Here is a 16976-nt window from a genome sequence, read left to right on the forward strand (position 1 = left end):
TGTCAGTGTCTGATCCCAAGCTTTATAAGTTGGGATCTCATTTGGTTCCTGTTTTGTAAGAAAGATAATGTGCCGTGACATTCCACTGCGCGGTGCTTCACTGCTCGCCTTTCTTGGGACAAGTTGGCTTGTTGATTTTGATGTACAAATCCCTGCATAGCGTGACCCATTGTACTGAAAGGCTGTTGTCTTTGTGCTGTGCTTTGTGGAAGGACAGCAGTGTTTTCCTCTGGGACGTATGCTGAGAATTTGGGGAAAGGGTGTTTTCAGGCAGTTGAAACTCAAACAGCTTTACAGTGTCTGCCAGCTTCCAGCTTTTTTTGTATTAATCACCCCAGATCTGTAGGCTGTTTTGTCTGTGAAAGCCGGCACGTACAGCAGGTCTCAAAGAGAAACTGAAAAAAACCTTCAAAATAACAGGATCTCTACCTGTGTTTTATTTTTCCCTCATATTTAAAGTTTATATATGGGCAGCTTGTGTTAGATGAGCCCGTGTCACTGCACTTGAACAGGGACTTGGGGAACTTTGTGGTATCAGTGCTGAATGTCCTTACGGACGTAAGAATGGATCTTGATTCAACAAGTCTGCAGTAACATCTTTTGACATTCGCTCTGCTTTGTTTTGTTTTAATTAGATTTTTTAAAAACATGCTTTTAAAAGATTTTAGGAAATACGTAACCATTTTTAAGTCCTGTTTTTTGCACTTTGGTAAATCTGAAGCAATCTTAGTGTTACAAACTGTCACTTTTTGTGTTTTTTTTTTTTTTCTTCCCCTCAAGATTTTTATAGCAGAGAGGGAAACAGTTGTTTGGCTTTTGTAAGGAGATTTCCCTGAAAATAACTTGGAATAAAATTTTTAAGGGCTTTAAATAATCATTAGATTTGCTACTTCTAAGAGATAAGAAATTCCATTTTAAGAAACCTCCTTTTTCCTTCTGTTCCATCTTACTCTGTCTGCTCCCCACACTGTTTTAACATTTCTAAGATAATTGTCTGTAATGCTTTTCCTAGAGAGTCTGCTGTTACCGACTTTGATAATGGAGGCACATGGATGAAAGCTGCTCTTCCAGCGCCGTAATACAGGGAAGTGTAATAGGTGTAATCACAGATGTACCTGAAATGCAACGGACAAAACAGAAACAGAAGCCCGAATTAAGGAACAGTAAACTTTGATTAAATTTAAATATTCATTAGGTAGCCAAACCAGATCTGGTTCACAAAAATGTTAAAAACGTATTTGCTTGCTGAGTAAAGGGAATGCTGAAATAAAACTGGTCTGAGAAACAGATATTCCATATCTGATTGTTACTGTCTCAGACACTCAGAAGCAACTTAAGAAATGATAATAGAAATAAATAAATCATAAGACATGCATTCTCTTCTAGGTTTCTGTAAGCTAAGTCAGATGAGAAAGCTAATGCAGCCCCCCAGCACTGCAGCCGTACCATTACAGCACATCAGTAAATTTCTTTGTGGAGGTCATACAGGCTCACCGCCAACCTTTTTTGTTGTTGTTTATCACCTTAACCTTTTAGCTCGCAGATCCATATCCTAAAAGCACAGGATGAGATCAGCTATATATAAAAAAACAACTTACACTTTGTTTTGTTTTCCTTTTAACTGAAGAAAATTTGAATCCTACAGTGAGATCACAGATACTGTTCTGAAGGTACCGATAATTGCTCTGTTCCTCAGTGTGTGTATTTACATTTTGTATCTCTCCCAGTTGGGAAAAACAGATTAAAATCTCCCACTAGTCAGTTTTGCTTTTAGACTCAGAAAGCACAGGTTTACTGGGGTTGCTCATCGCAGTGTGCTATGTTGAAACTTGTTTCTTTTGCAGTCCATGGAAAACTATCTACTGACTGTTGTTTGCCATGAAGGCTTCTCTACATAAAATTTAACTTTGTCCTCATTTTATACTTGTGACACTTGGAAGTCTTCACTTCAAAGTGATTTTGGTGAGAGGAGAATTCATTGCAGAGACTCTTCAAGGTTAAGTGAGCTGATTGAATTACTTCTGCTTTTACTTTGAGGCCTTGATACACAATATTTACCTTCCCGCATCTCTGGAAAAGATGATATCAATTCCTTCCACTGAAATATTTTTCCAGATAGTCTTCAGGTTAATTGTAGATTCAATCTTTTCCGGACCATCTAGCATGCAGCAGCCACCTTCTGGGTGAAAACCACAAGCATCCATCTCTTCATAGCCTTTGTTCTTCCCACACTGCTCAAGGATGATGATTGCTTTGGTGGATGAAGCCAGCCCAACGTGAACAGCAAGCTGTTTTTTCCCACCAGAGTGAATAACAGGAAATTAAAAATGAGACCTGTTTTTTGAAAACATGTAATGCAGGAGTGCCAAGCATTATGTGAAATACTGTCTTCAAGGTGGGAAGCCTTGCTGTAGCTCATGCTTCAAGATAACTTTGATAAGAGATTATAAATGAGAACCAAATTGTGGTTTTTTTGTTTTTCGTTGTTGTTGTGTCTACTCAACTCCACACTTCAAAGCTGAAATTTTTTTCTCCTTTTTTTCCCTACCATTTATGTAGGTAGATGTATTTTTCTTTGTTCTGCATGCAGTTATACTGTTTACGTGGCACAGGATTAAAGTGGCATGCTAATTAATTTGTGCTCCAAAGTTGTTTGGAGCCTTCATCACCGTTTGTACAGTCACTGTCCAGAGCTGCCTGGTACACATTGTGCAATAATCTTTTGGAGATCTTTCTAAAGATTTACCGAAAATGTTATTTAGAAATGAAGGGGGAAATTGCCCAACGTTGTGACTACTCACTATTGGATGAAGAGTTGTCCATATCCTGAAGATTTGTTCCTTTGCTTTTTGGTAAACCACTGGTAGCTGCATGATACGAAGATCAATGTTTTTTCCAAGGCCTCTCTTGGACAGCTCCTATAGATACAAAAAACAAGCCAACAACTGTGATGGATGTGTAAGAGCAGTGGGTTTTTCAGTGGGACGTAGAAATCAGGCTGATTCAACTGAGCAGATACGGAAAGCAGTGTATCACTGCGTAGCCCTATTGTTCCTTGCTCTGCAGCGAGACCCAGTTCTGATGACAGCTCTCCGTTTTTATTAAAGGAAAGTCAGCTGTACAAAAGAATTTCTTAATGTCACATCCGTGTTGAGCCATGGTTATATTTTCCAAAAGGGTGCTCAGCCTCCAGTGTGTGGTTTGTGCAATCCTGATGTGAACTGGCCCATGGGGAACCATGAAATACAGAATTTCTCAGAAAAGACCCACATCCAGTAGGCTTTGATATAGGTAAGCTGTTCCTCTGAAAGACAAAGTAGATAAACCTGAGCTTCTGGAGAGACACAAATGAGAGAGAATTCTCATCAGATGTCCCTTGGATAACATTCCACCTGCTGTCTTGAACTTGCTTCTGAAAACCCTTGCTCAAAGTGAGTGTCAGCACAGTAGCATGTTGAGATAGGAATTCATTTCCTTTTGATCTAGAATGTGTTTCCCTATGAAAGAAGGAAGTGTTATTTGTTGGAATGTTACTTCTTTGTTATTGAGTTGAAGTTCTGCATGGGGCCTTTTCCCGAAGGAAACAAAAATTATTGCCCAGGACTGAGATAAAAGAAAAAAAAATAAAAAAAGGCATCCTTTAAAACAGCAGGTTGGCTAGATGTGTGCAAGATGGTCTTGGTAGGAGTCAAGGATGAGCATCATGTGGTGATGCCTTAAGTTATTTTGTCAGTGGAACAGGGCTAATGAAGAAGCCATAAGACTTTATGAAGAACGTAAACACTGCAGTGGCAGGATGCAGAAAGAATACAACTGAGACAGAAAGCTTTGTCCCAGTGAAGCGAAATGGTGGTTGAAAATCCCTGTTACATCTTAGTAGACCACTACAAAAAAGTGTACAAATTTTCTGAATTTCTATGGAGGGCATGGGCAAGAAGTCACCAGCAACAGTATTTGATAGTCCCAGAAACTTGTAACTTTTTCAATGTCATTGTTTCCTTAAGCTTTCCTTTCTTACCAAGGATATTTGCGTGCATGGGGCTGAGTTTACTGGGAAATTTGCCCTTCAACACTGGCTTCCTATATAAACTGTTCCAATTCTCTTGTCAGCGGAAACATTGATTAGCTGTGCTCAATAAACTATTTGACACAAGCAAGGAAACAATGCCTGCAGGGAAGTAAACACATTTAGAGAACACTGCCAGCCTTTTTTTCCTCTGGGCGCTGACAGTCTTTGAGAGGCCATTGCATCATCTTGCTTAAGAATGCTGTACTGTGTCTTAGCGTCCAAAAAAGAAAACCCCAGCTGGTTCACAATTAGCATTTTATTTTCTCAAACATTTTTAATTTTAACATTTAATGAGATTCTTCCTTTTTAACTATAGGACTTAAAGTGCTTGGCTATCCACAAGTTTAGAATCAGAAGGCCCAAAGTTGTATAAACTATTGTAAGCTATTCTTTCCTTGTGCTTCTGGATTGAGGTTCTTGTCGCTCTCTGTCGTAGAGAAATGCAGAAATTCCTTTTGTGCAGGACAAAATCAGAAGCTGGCCAGTAGCCCAGGGTTGGGAATTTGTGTCAAAGGATGATGGTTGGTTCTGTCCTAAGGAATTATAGCACGTTGTCAATAATATGATTATTTTGTTATTCAGGAATCCTGAGCATGGACTTACACTCCATTACACCACATGTTGAGCAAACAGAACAAAAAAAAAGGTTGTTCCTTGTCTCAGCCATAATCAAAACGATTTTTACATTTAATGTGAGAATCTGAAGATGAGAAGGAACGCTGAATCCCACACTGGTGAATCAATTCAGTAAACAGCCTGTCTGCTGTAGCTGAGACAGCAAAGAAAACACTGAGAGACTATGGAACCTATGGAGAACTGCTTTTTATTTTTTATTTTTTATTTTTTTTTTTATTTTTTATTTTTTTGTGGGAAAAGTGGTTCAAAAGAAAACAAAGTTGTTGCTGTTGGAAAGTCTTCCTAAAAGGAAAATAGAATCCAGTATTATCAGTTGACAACCTGGAGTTGTTGGTGAGTTGTGATCACAACCACAGCTCATTGGAGTTCTGGCTCATGCCCATGCATAGCCCTCTCCAAAGAGAAACGATCTGCACAGAGCAGCTGAGGTCAGAAGCGGTGGTTGTGTGTTACACTGAGTGTGACAAACAACCTAAACTTTTAGAAAGCTCCAGAACATTTCACAGATCTTCTTTGAGTTTTCACAGTTTTGGGTTGCCAGGACGTTAGCGAGTGGGGAAGTCGGTTGCATGTGTTAATTTTGTGCACCTCATTCAGAAAGTGGTTGATGCAAAGTCTTTTTTTCCTTTTAATCCTGTAGATAGCTCTTTAACGTGTTAGAGATATAAGAAAGTTCCAGAACACAAATGAAAGAACTAAATAGCAACGTCTTATTTTCACAGATGATGAAACCAAAGCAGAGAGGGAGAGAGATTAAATGACACATTTCCAAAGACCACATGGTCAGCAGCAGAATGAAAAACTGCGAGCAGAGGTCTGATCCTTGTCTCCTGATATCAGACGTAGTTCTCAGAAGCAGTTGGAAATGTGACCTGTTGTTTGCACTAACAGTTTAATTGCTATGAATGCTGTCACTCAGCTTACACTTGTGCCCTACTAACTGGGGAATTCGACCTTGATGGTAGGTTGCTCTGATAGGATATTTAGCTGCCAAGTGCCAGACGTAGGCTTCTGGAGGAAATATATAGCAATGGAGTTGGATCAGGGGTGTTAGGTGGGACCATTGGTCTGTAAGATGGAATAAATGGCTCAGGAGATCTGAGATTCTGAGGGTCCCACGTGGTTCTGAAGAACACATCATAACAACTCTGTGTGATCTGTCTGCAAATGTGGTGTTAACTCTCAGTGTTGTTTTTCTCCAGAGAGAATGTTCTGCATTTCAAGAGTTAAGAGGTGCTGGTGGAGCTTTCATGCATATATCAGGAGGGTATTTCAGGTGAGTGCAGTTGTGAGAACCATGAAAAACTGAGTGAGGCAGGTTTCCAAAAGAGAATCTGTCTTTCTAGTGCTAGGCAACTATGTTGGGCCATGTGACAATGTCTGTAAAGGCCCTGAAGTTTTCCTCAATAACTCTGAATTGACAGGTTTGCTGGTACTTTCTGACTCTTCTGATTATCCCTTTTCCTAAACACTCAAGGAGAGTTTGCTAAGGAATGACGGATCCATAGCGATGCTGATGGGTGCTAAAAGAGGAAATGCAAAAGAGTGCACTGCTGCATAGTATCAATAAGAGATCTAAGAACTCAGAACAAATGCTCTTCCTAAACTAACAGTGATCTGTAAAGTCTTAATATTTATCATCTGGTTCCTGAGGACGTCAGAGAAATCAGGTTTTCTGCTGACTGTGAGGGACTACATGGTTAGTTTGTAAGAGAAACAACATCATGCTAATTTTTTGAGTGACCAGTAAGGGTATAAAAGGGATATTACTCATGGAACGAGATGTGTGCGCACTGGATTGATCTTTGATCTTTCTTCCAGCAAAAAATAAGCTGTAGGAAAATTGCTGATCCTATCAGCAAGCCGAAGAGTGAAAGAGCATCTTACAGTGAAGGTGGCAACAGAGATCTTAAGGAAGCAAATGCACATAAGAGTGAGTGCTGCGCACAGAAGTGAAGGCATTGCTCTTTGGCAAGGCCCCATCCCAAGAAGCATAGAGGGAAGGCTACGCTTTGAGAATTATAACCTGAGACTCCCAATACATGCACTTCTACAGGAATTGATATGTTCTGCATGTGAGGACTCTCCTGGGATGTGCTCTTACTTGAGATGATAAATGTCAGTGCTGCAGCTCTGCAGCATCTCTGAGACTGCCGTGGCTTTTGATAAGAGTGCAGCTCAGCCTGAGGTAGTAATTAGGATAGCTCTGGGTAATACTATGCAACAATTAAGCCTTAGTAATCATGTTTAGTATGTAGCTGTGGTGTGGCTGCTCAGTACTTCGAGTGCACTCTTGCATGATTCTCAGGAAAGAGACTCCGCAGGAGGGCTTTATGTCACTTTAGTGATCCATGCAGTAACTCCAAGCCAAGTTAGGATTACTTTCAGATGTAAATTCTACATTTTGCTGTCTTGAATATATGTGCATAAGCTTTCTCAAGACCATTGGGCTCATATGAACAAGGCTAATGGAACAATACCATGAGATTGCTATTTAGTATCAAAAAGCCTATCGAAATTCCAAGTACTTCCAGATTTGTAACAAATTTCCATGAGTTGTCTGGATTACCCACCTTTGCCAGGGAATGGGAAACCAAAGCAGCATGGCCAGTATGAATACAAATTAATTCCTCACAGAGGGTGTCACATCAGAGAGAAATGGGTTTGTACTCTATACACAAGAACCGACATCTGTTTCATTATAGACTGCTGCAGTCCATGTTATATAACTTCCTGGCATAGCAAGTGCATGCCATTGTTACAGAAGACTCATCAGTGTATTTTGGTGTTGGGCTGTTTTGCTTGCAGATAAATAACATGGTTTCACTGGGAAGTGGGTGATATTGCATCCAAAATTAGAGCCAATGGGACCCAGGAAATAATGAGCAAGAATATTGTCAACTGACAAATATTTGTGGTTTAAATCACCTCAAGTTGGAGCTGTGATAATTTATAGGTGTTCTGTGATGACTAGAAAGTGGAAAGGTAGAACACAAGTGCTTTGTTTTTTTTTTTTCCTTTCTTATCAGCCCACAGGGATGACATCCCTCATGACTTAGGGTAGATAATGGATACATTTTTCCAAACAGCAGCTCACACTTGGCGCTCCCTGTTCAGCAAAGCTAGAAGCCTTGGTCTTTGGAAATATTTGCTAGTTCCTTGTTTATTTATTCATCATCTCTTGACTTGTCTGCACTTCATTTTCAAGACAGATCCTCAGAAGCTGTCACCTGAAATTGTAATACAGTTACAGTCCTGTAAGGTCACAGTCTTTCTATCACTACTAGCATTATCTTACAGCTGTTTTTTTGATTCCAATGTCCAGATCAATTAAAGTTAATTATTATGGGCTTATTCCATTTCCTCTAGTAGACCATAATCTCCTCAGTTTGTTTTGTATGTCTAACTTTCCATTTTACCAATATTATCTGTTGTGTTGCATATGCTTCACCAACATTCCAATTAGTTTTTACTACCTTGGTTGTTCTCCAGCTAGTTTCAGATTTCATTGCTAACCTTCTTTCTACTTAAGATTGATAAAAACTTGTGTGAAAGACCCTTTCACAATAACTCTGCTCATAAACACTTGAAGAAAGTAATGGAACCCAAGGAATGGCCATTGTCTGTGCCGGGAGATCTAGGGTCAAAGCTTAGACCTTAGATTTGTACATAGGCTCGGCAAATCTCTGTAGTTGTTCCTAATGATGAAGTATGTATATTATGACCTTTCACACTTTAAATTGAGCTACAATATTAAAGTATCAAACTAGTAAATTATCACCTTGTAGCATACAATTCTTATCTACTAGGGGTGGGTGTTTGTTTTGTAAGGCATATTTAAATATAGAAGTTATGCACAGCTCTTAAGATACACACAATTTAAAAAAAGAATAATTGTGTTCTGGGAAATCATTTATTTGTGGAAATTTTTGATATTGGCTACTCAATGTGAAGTCACACATTCTTATTTGAGAATAACTGTAACTGAAAAGTTTACGCTGAAAGCCAGGGATGCAAACAATGTTTTTATATAACCACCACCCTAAATTTGTTCTAATGCACATATTTAGGAAATAATCAGGAACATTCAGGACTCCATCTTAGACATGCTGCAGCTACTGATAGAATCCAGGTGTCTGGATTGGGGAGAAATCTGAATGATCTTGCTTTCAGTGTTAACTGCAGACTTTGCTGTCTTTTGAAAGTGGAAAGCAAAGCTAAGATGTGAAAACGTACTTAGAATAGACCTGCTTACATCCTGTGTTCCTGAAGTAGGCAGTAACAGCTTCATAGTGGATAAGAAGGAAATCACCTCACATAGGCGCGATAAAATGAATCACGGCGTGTTTACAGAAGGCAGAGATAACTCATGGCACATGCACTGACTGCAGACAAGGAACAAACGTCCGTTAGACTTCTAAAAGTGTTCTGAAAAAAACCCTTGCCAATCATGTTCACTTCTTCATTATTTTCTTCCCTCTGTGTCTGTTCCAAAGGCTGCGATTCTGTTTAGTAAGAAAAATAACTGTCTAGGAAGGAATGGAAAGCCCGGAAACAGATTGTCTGTGGATCTCCACAAAATAAAACACCTCCCTCCCTTTTTTTTTTCCTGCTTACCTTCACGGCTTCCCAGCTAGAATTAACCAGGTATTGTCTAAAGGGACCAAAACCTGAAAAGGAAAGAATGTGCTTTTAACTTATCCTTGCTCTGCAAGGTTAGATTAGCTGACAACAGGTATATAATCACATGTTTGTACTTTAATATTTTTTGTTACAGAGGTTGATTTTTTTATTTAATATATTATTTAGCCTCTATGACATTCAAGGGAAGGGTCAGCACTTTTTGAGATGTGCTGACATAGTAGCTAATCCTACAAGCCTTATGAGGTAAACTTAACTGAAGCTGCTAAATGTTTTGGAGCCAAAAGAGCCCCGTTCATGTAAGTGATGATTTGGGGAGAATATCATTAGCCACAGAAATGTTAGATTAAATTGACTGGTGTCAACAATCCCAGGTCGCTGTCATTGTACCTTTCTTACTGTCGAGAGCTCAGGAAGATGAAAGTACACGTCTGAAAGAGTAAAACTTGATTTCATTTAGTTTTACAATTCCTTTTGTGAGCTACTTTTTTATTTAACAAGAAGACAAAAATTGGTTTGATTTGGATGGGCATTTTGTCATCTAAAAGTTTGGTGGAAAGCTCCCACCGCCTTTATTAATCTCAATTACTGCTCTCAGTCCAGTGTGTTGGAAAGTCTTAGACACTGGGCAGCAGGAAAACTGGTCTGTGAAATGGTTGTAGTGCTTTACACTTTAAATATTTAAAAATCCACAAATGGACAAATAAATACTGACAGTGTATGGTTACTCCTTTACACATTGAAAGTTACTTGTATATGGGAATAGTTGAACTTACATTATTAAACTTTACAACAGCTTTAATAATTAATGATATATTTTAAGCATTTCTTAATTTGCTGATACTTGTTTAATAACTGCTTGATCTTTTCTCTTTAATATGATGCAAAGCCTGGTGGTAGTTGTATTGCTGCAATGATTTCCCTGGGATTGGGAAGCAGCACTCATTTCACATTGATAGTGAAGAAAAAAATCTCTCTGGCTAGATTTACAGAGTGAAATTAGGGAGACAGTCACCCCATTTTGAAGCTGCAGTTGTTGTGCATGTTGGGGTACCTGCATGCGTGCAGAGTTCTAACAACGCTATTAAGTAATCTGGAGTTGAATTCATGCATCCCAGCTGTGGCTGTAAGAATCCACTGCTTGGGATAAATTATTCTATGTAACAAAATAAATGTAGGAGAGTTTTACAGTACTGAAATTCCTGCAAAAACTTCAAGAGCTAACAGGTTGAATATTATTAGGCACTATATAGTAAACTGGGCTCACTGCCAGCAGGTTTATATTATGAGCAGGTGAGAATGTGACAGAGGCATGCTGTGATAATCTCTGTAATAGCTTGAAGATGCACCTGTGTCTCTAATGGGACACACTAGACTAAAAGCATTTGAACAAGTATATTTCTGTACCTAAATGGCGATGTAAGGGGAGAAAAAAACCTAACAAGGTGCTAAGAAGTGTGCCCATCAAGGGTACGTGCTATAAATATCATAGGGAGAACCAGGCTGTCAGCCTTTTAAGAGGTTAGCAAATACCTCTTGCTCTCTCCTGCACTCCCATTCATTTCAACTGCAGGTTTTTGGAGCAAGCCAAACCAGTTCTGCTCATCTTGGAGCTATTAAAAAAAAAAAAAAAAAAAAAAGTGTTTAATTGAAAACAGCAAGATGCAAATCTCTTTGATGTAGCTTCAACCTCGTTCCTGTGTCCTCGGTTGACCTACAGTGGAAAATTATCCTGCGACTCGCATGTCAAGATATGTGTAATGACTGCCTTTGGATGAGCCAGTGGCAATGAGAGGGACAGCGAGTCGCAGCGTTCCTTAGGAGCTTTAACCTTTTAAAGCTAGTAGTCTCTAGCTGGTGGCACTGCCACTGTAAATCAGCCAGCAAGAAAAAGAACAAATTCTGTCCCTTATGCTGCACATTCACACATGTTCTTTTGATATATTTAAAGTTAATGGTGTAGTTCAGCAGTGGTGAGGCAGCATCTACTGTTCAAATTTCTCTTACCTTGCCGTGACACTGAGACCCTGAAACTTGCCATGTGTGGTTCTAATTCTGGACACTGACTACGTGACATTGTGATGCAACCTGGTTTTGCTGCTTCAGAGCTCCTTTTGGGTAAGCTTTATCTAATACTAGCCTGCACTGCCTTGAGCTACGTGGTTTGGATCAGAGAGAATGTCAACAAAGATTAAAACATGGAGAGAATGAGCAACAAACCAAACTGGATGGCAGTAAAGAGGGCATGCTGCAGTTTGTTTCCGCTGACATGTATCTTAAGAAGGCACAGCAGTAAGTTATTTTCTATTTGGAATTGTAAGTATGACCGTTTGCTACTGTTTTTCCCTCCAGGGAACTGTTTATGACAGAGATCAAGCATGTATTCATACCATCTCTAGCTAAAAGGAGAAGAAAATAAAAACAAAAATCTTACCAGTCACAACCACAATGTTGGAATTTGAATCCATGCTCCAAAAGGTGAAATCTCATCGACTTGCAGTTCCAAACAGTGGTATCAGCATTCATGCATCTGTGGAAAACTTCCTCATCTGGGGCATCTATTTTTTGATTCAAACCGTTCTGAAGCATGCAGATTTCTATTGGATGAAGAAAGTGTTTTCATAAAGCTGGGATGGGTTGGGATTCACACCAGAGGAATGATTTCTGTCCCATGGAACTTTCAAAACAAATTGTTACACCTGCATATTAAAGGCAGCAGGTTACCTCAAGAACAGAAAAGGCTGCAAGAAACTTTTTGCAAAATGTCCAGCAATAAAATATCCAGCAATACTTTGCATCAGAAAACTGTATATATACAAGTAAGCAAAACTAATTGGGTCACTTTTAGTGTATGCCTGTGGATACTGTATTCTTGTCACTGCTGTAATTCTCTTCAATCGTGAAGAACTACTGAGCTAAAAACACGTACCTCTATTTCCACTCCATTCAGTGTTAGGGTTAGTTTCTTATTATCGATAAATACATAGAGGTAACTTTCCTGTGCTCCCTCACAGCACTTACCTCGTTCACTCATCTTCAGCTTTATCTTACATTATTTATTAAACTCCCCAAGCTCCTTACACTTTAAAAATAAACATTAACAGGAAAATATGTATTTGCTAAAGCAAAATATTTACTTGGCACGACTGAATGGACAACACATAGCAAAACTTCAGTCCAAATTAAAATGTCAAAGGAAATCTTGAGGCAGTGAGTTTAATAGCTGGTGTGTCTTCATTAAACTGAAGTGCAAAAACCAATAGGGGGCCTGAAATCAAAACATATGCACATTGTCACTGCCCAAAACAAAAGCATATGAAAGTCCTCTTGGGAATTAGAACTATGTGGGCAGAGGGTTTTGCTGAGTCTTGTTTTGAGTAGGAAGTATGTGCATGTGTGTGAGAGAGAGGAGAGAAATAAACTAAGAATAGAAAGTTGCTGTGCATTCTCAAGAGAGATGGTAATTATGAGATCCTAAGAGAGAAAATCCCTGAAGAACTCTCCTGGATTGGCTGGTGGCCGAGCAATGTTTGGAGTTACAAGCTGCTTCTGTCCTTTGAATCCTCCTAAACTGAGAGTAATTTGTGGATTCTTTTTGATAAAATGACACTGATTCTATCACCCCTGTCTCTCCCTGGCTAATAGAGCTTGCAGAACTGACTTTTACTAGCCACTGAGGCTGAAGGAGCAGCCAGTAAACCAAATGGGAAACTGCAGCTTTAAATAAGGTAAAATTTACCACTCCCATCAGTGAATTGCATTTACAATTCCACTGTCTTTCTTTTTCCTAGGTCAATCAAGATGTGTTCATGCAGTTTATGTGTTTGCAGCATATGGGTATTTGAGGTGTGTGCCAGTTTGTTTCCTCATCCACAATTAAGAAAACAAGCCCTGGATATTTGAGAGCAGATCACAGACACAGCTGACTCAGCTCAATACTGGTGTTTTTTTTTCTAGCTGCATACAGATATGATTGACATGGTGTTCATCTTGAAGTGAAGAAGAAATGGAAGCAACTCAACTATGAAAATGCTGGTTATCACTCTTAGATGGAATACAGTGTCACAAAAACAGAGGAGAAGAACATTTTGGTGTAAAGCTTGCTGTTCTCTATGGGTCAGTGCCCATGAAGGAGAAACAAACTCAGTAGAAATGGGAAATGGAAAAATGTTATAGCAATTTCACTCACATTTGTTTTTGAACAGCGTTGCCTTGTTTATGGAAGTTCTTCTGCAGTTTGTTCTATCGGTGCATGCCTTGTGCTTAGCACCAATGGAAACCCTGAAATTGTATATAATCTTAATGTAGTCAACCTGTTGGGTGGCTGCTATCGTTTAGTTGTGCTGTTCTTGTAATATTAGCAAAATTCAGCTCCTGTGCATAAACAGTTTTTTTTTTTTAATTGTCTGCTATAGTTTAACACAGAGAAAAAGGACCTCAGCAGTGCAGAGTGTAACTTTCCATCAGTGGGTCTCTTTTGTTCAGGCATCATCCACAGAGCACATGCAGGATTTAAGTAATTATTTATGAGATAGTATGCAAAATACTTAAGTAGGACCAACAGATTCCTTGGGCTTAATGGTAATATGTTTACCACTCCTGGTTATAAACAAAACCCAGCTGACAAGACTTAGCTGGCCAGGTTTCATCATTTTCAAGATGACGGTGAAACCTTTGGGCTGAGTGACGTGTGTGATACTGAGGGAATGGAGGAAGGTGCAAGGCTTCGAGCGCTCACAGGCATGCACTGAAATGCACTGATGTGCTGCACAGTGGCTGTGTGACTGAGCGTCAGCGCCGAGGTTGCTCTTGTCCCACAGCGGAGGGCAATACCGCTTTGTCTTATCGAGGAAAGAAAACACAGGTCTGCTTGAGTACGTTTTTACAAACGTTTGAAGGGAAGATCAACCACGTGGAGTTTTCTCTTACAGCTCTGGCAGGAATAGAGCGTGCAACAGCAGCGCGAGCCGCCTGAAGAACTCTGAAATGTCGCTTCAAATGGACTGAAGCAGCGATACTCCCCCAAAGCTAAGCGCAGAGGTATGCTGATCTGTTTCGTTGCTGTTAAGGGAAGAAGCGAGCTTCGCTGCTGGCCGAGGGGAGCTCGGGGGCCGCTCGCTCGGCCCTGGGGCTGCAGCCGGAACCTCTCCTGCCTGCTCCTCCTCAGGCCACCCTCCCTCTCGGTCCCTTTGTTTCCCCGCCCGCACTGAGGGACGGGGCCGCACCGCCACCCCCGGCCGGGGCGAGGGCGGGCCGCGTGCTGGGAGCCCGCCTCAGAGGAAGTGATGGAGGCCGAGGGAGGAGGCCGAGCAGCCGCTGGTAAGAGGAGAGGGAGCGCGCGCGCCCGCCCGCCCGCCAGCCGGAGCCGCGCGCTTCGCGGCTTCCCCTCCTTCCCTCAGCGGCCCCCGTCTCGCCCGTCCCCTCGCGCCGCTCTGCTCCTCCGCCGGCAGCCGCCCCGCTCGCTTCTCCTCCCTCGTGCTCTTTGCACGTCGCTCACCCGCAGTGAGCTCCCGTCCCGCGGTGCCCCGTCCCGCCCGCAGCTTCGCGCCGCTGCGAAACGGCGGGCTCCCCGCGCTGCCCTCGGCGCCCGCCGCGGCGCTGTGAAGAAACGGCCAAAACGCGGCCGAAGTCGCGGGCCTTTCCAGGAATGCTTTGTTCCGTCGCCTGAGGTCATGGCAGGACGAGCCCCGGCCTTGGCGGCCGTGCTTCTAGAGGATCGCTGAGGTGAGGAGGGGCCTCAGGCGGCCCCGCTTGGGCTCCCCGTCCAGCCGTGCGGAGCTCGTGGCCCGACGGCTCGATGTGCGAGAAGCAACAAAGAGCAGGGAGAACACTGTCTAAGCACACGTATACGTCTTTAAGGCCAAACTGTGGGCTGTGTTCAAGTGCTTCCTCGGGGGGAAGCAGAGCACGGCGTCGGGGACACGAGGAGAGGCGAACGCGGTGCTTTTTGACCGCGGAGAAACAGTTAGCTGGGTGGTTTTGGTGTACAGAGGAGCTGCAGGAGGCTTTTTCCATTGTGCGTGGGTGCTCGGCCCTTCAGCGAATACTTTGTTAATCGTGAGATGGCTGTAGGGTAAAAAAACTCACTGTCTCTAATGATTAATTCTGGGGGAAGAAAACCTTTGCCCCTTTGCTTGCAGCGACCATCGATTTGGTGGTGTTTGTGGCAGCTGCCAAAGAGCCTCTGCCCAGCACAGCCCAGCTGGGAGAGCTCCTGATTGCATTCCAGGTGCAACACTGAAGCAAACAGATTAGGTTAGTTCCAGGGTGGCAGCACTTCTGGTGCCTGGAGTCTTATTTTAGGACAAACTCAGAGCAAACTCTGTCACGGATTTCCAAGGCAGCCCAGTGTGTGAAGCGTCCTGGTTGTATTTGTCTAGGAGCTCTTCCAGCACTCTCTGTGTGTGCACCATTTGTATAAGGGCCCATTGCATCCCCTCAGCTACCTTTTGCATTGCTTTCCCTCTTGCTCCTGTTTTATGCTCTTTCTTAATTTGTCACACCAGCAGGTAAATGGAGAGAAAGTGAATTTTATCTTCTGAAACGTATTTTAAGTTGCTACCATTTATCTAAAGCACCTACTTCATCCCCTTCAGTAGAATAATGATGCTGTTCATTAGTTCCTCTAACTGCTCATGGCTAAATGCACTTGTAGTCAGAATGCTCTATTTTTTCCTCTCCTGCCAGCCACTTGTGGAAGTCAAACATTGATAATAATTGCATGTTGATCTCTTCTCTTCTCTTCTCTTCTCTTCTCTTCTCTTCTCTTCTCTTCTCTTCTCTTCTCTTCTCTTCTCTTCTCTTCTCTTCTCTTCTCTTCTCTTCTCTTCTCTTCTCTTCTCTTCTCTTATTCTACTCATGTTTTTAAATGCAGTATCTCTAGATGAATGGGACTAGGTTTTTCACGTCCCAGCAAATGGACCGTTGGGTGCTTCAGGTACACCTACATTTTATTTTCCAGATTTCTTTATTCTCAAATGGAATGTTTGGAAGAGTTATTCCTCTCCTCTTTTGGGACAAATGTCATTGTTTGTAGCCATCATTTGAATTTTGACGTAGTTATTCAGTTAATTGCATACTCATATGTAACAATTGAATGAATACAGGTTGAGCACACAGCACATTTCACGAAAATACTGGATTCAACGATTAGCTTTTCTTGTGCAAAAGGTACTTTCCAGGTTATGTCTTCTATAATGAGGTTGTACAACTCTACATGATCTCAAGGTCATCTGTTCCTGTGGCTTTTTCATAAAGCAGGACTTGCAAGGTTATGATTCCAGAGCTGAGAAGTAGGTAGATGCCATGTGACAGACCCACACATCTAGCTTAACAACTGCACTAATGAAGTTTTAATTTTCCATCTGCCTTGATGTTAATCATTTAAAGTTTGCAGGTGTGAGGGCAGCACCCTGAAAGGTGGAAACTCAAAATCATGACAGTGTGGATGCACATTTAGAAAACCTACTCGAAGCTCTAACTTAGAGTCTGATCAGCAACTGTATTCCTTCAGCATAACTAAACTCTCATCTATGGAAGAGAGAGCGTTTTACTCAGACTGAGGAGTATGCTTTTCTAGGAGGTAACAATTTCTAGAACCTTTTTACTTTCTGTGCCACAGGAAGGTAAG

At 41.4% G+C, this 16976-nt stretch overlaps 2 protein-coding genes and 1 long non-coding RNA gene across 7 annotated transcripts in view; 2 read left to right on the forward strand and 1 right to left on the reverse strand.

The window, feature by feature from the left end:
- Window positions 1–746: 746 nt before the first annotated feature.
- Window positions 747–15163, reverse strand: PGPEP1L (pyroglutamyl-peptidase I like). 5 transcript variants are annotated; one of them, XM_052671972.1, is made up of 6 exons: window positions 14844–15163; window positions 11781–12045; window positions 9323–9375; window positions 2802–2918; window positions 2059–2288; window positions 747–1115 (listed from the first exon to the last, which is right to left on the reverse strand). In XM_052671972.1, exons 2-6 carry the CDS (start codon window positions 11812–11814, stop codon window positions 947–949), a joined length of 603 nt encoding a protein of 200 aa, XP_052527932.1. In that variant the 5' UTR covers window positions 11815–12045; window positions 14844–15163; the 3' UTR covers window positions 747–946. The 5 variants fall into 5 exon arrangements, with proteins under 5 accessions (XP_052527932.1, XP_052527934.1, XP_052527935.1 ...); XM_052671974.1 differs by lacking the exon at window positions 14844–15163 and adding an exon at window positions 13536–14502 and having other exon boundaries at window positions 11781–11943; XM_052671975.1 differs by lacking the exon at window positions 14844–15163 and adding an exon at window positions 12484–13308 and having other exon boundaries at window positions 11781–11943.
- On the forward strand, window positions 10978–13392 carry LOC128075339 (uncharacterized). The gene is made up of 3 exons (XR_008203779.1): window positions 10978–11638; window positions 13138–13192; window positions 13304–13392. It is a non-coding gene; the product is annotated as an uncharacterized LOC128075339 (long non-coding RNA).
- The window catches only part of LOC128075331 (protein FAM169B-like), a 34789-nt gene continuing 32353 nt past the window's right edge, over window positions 14541–16976 (forward strand). The window contains exon 1 of the mRNA XM_052671971.1: window positions 14541–14665. Within this exon, the coding sequence (XP_052527931.1) occupies window positions 14632–14665 (34 nt within the window). The 5' untranslated portion in view covers window positions 14541–14631. The remainder of the gene's footprint in view (window positions 14666–16976) is intronic.

This window comes from Tympanuchus pallidicinctus, unplaced genomic scaffold (genome assembly GCF_026119805.1).
Source record: "Tympanuchus pallidicinctus isolate F22 unplaced genomic scaffold, pur_lepc_1.0 scaffold12, whole genome shotgun sequence".
Taxonomy (NCBI): domain Eukaryota; kingdom Metazoa; phylum Chordata; class Aves; order Galliformes; family Phasianidae; genus Tympanuchus; species Tympanuchus pallidicinctus.

What these genes read in the sequence shown, in the direction of transcription:
- PGPEP1L (XM_052671972.1), bottom strand. Translation starts at nt 11,814, where the DNA reads ATGGATTCAAATTCCAACATTGTGGTTGTGACTG. An exon ending in CAACATTGTGGTTGTGACTG is followed by an intron (nt 9,376 to 11,780) that starts GTAAGATTTTTG and finishes TTTCCTTTTCAG; the next exon opens with GTTTTGGTCCCTTTAGACAA. An exon ending in TTTTCCAGAGATGCGGGAAG is followed by an intron (nt 1,116 to 2,058) that starts GTAAATATTGTG and finishes GTTGCATTTCAG; the next exon opens with GTACATCTGTGATTACACCT.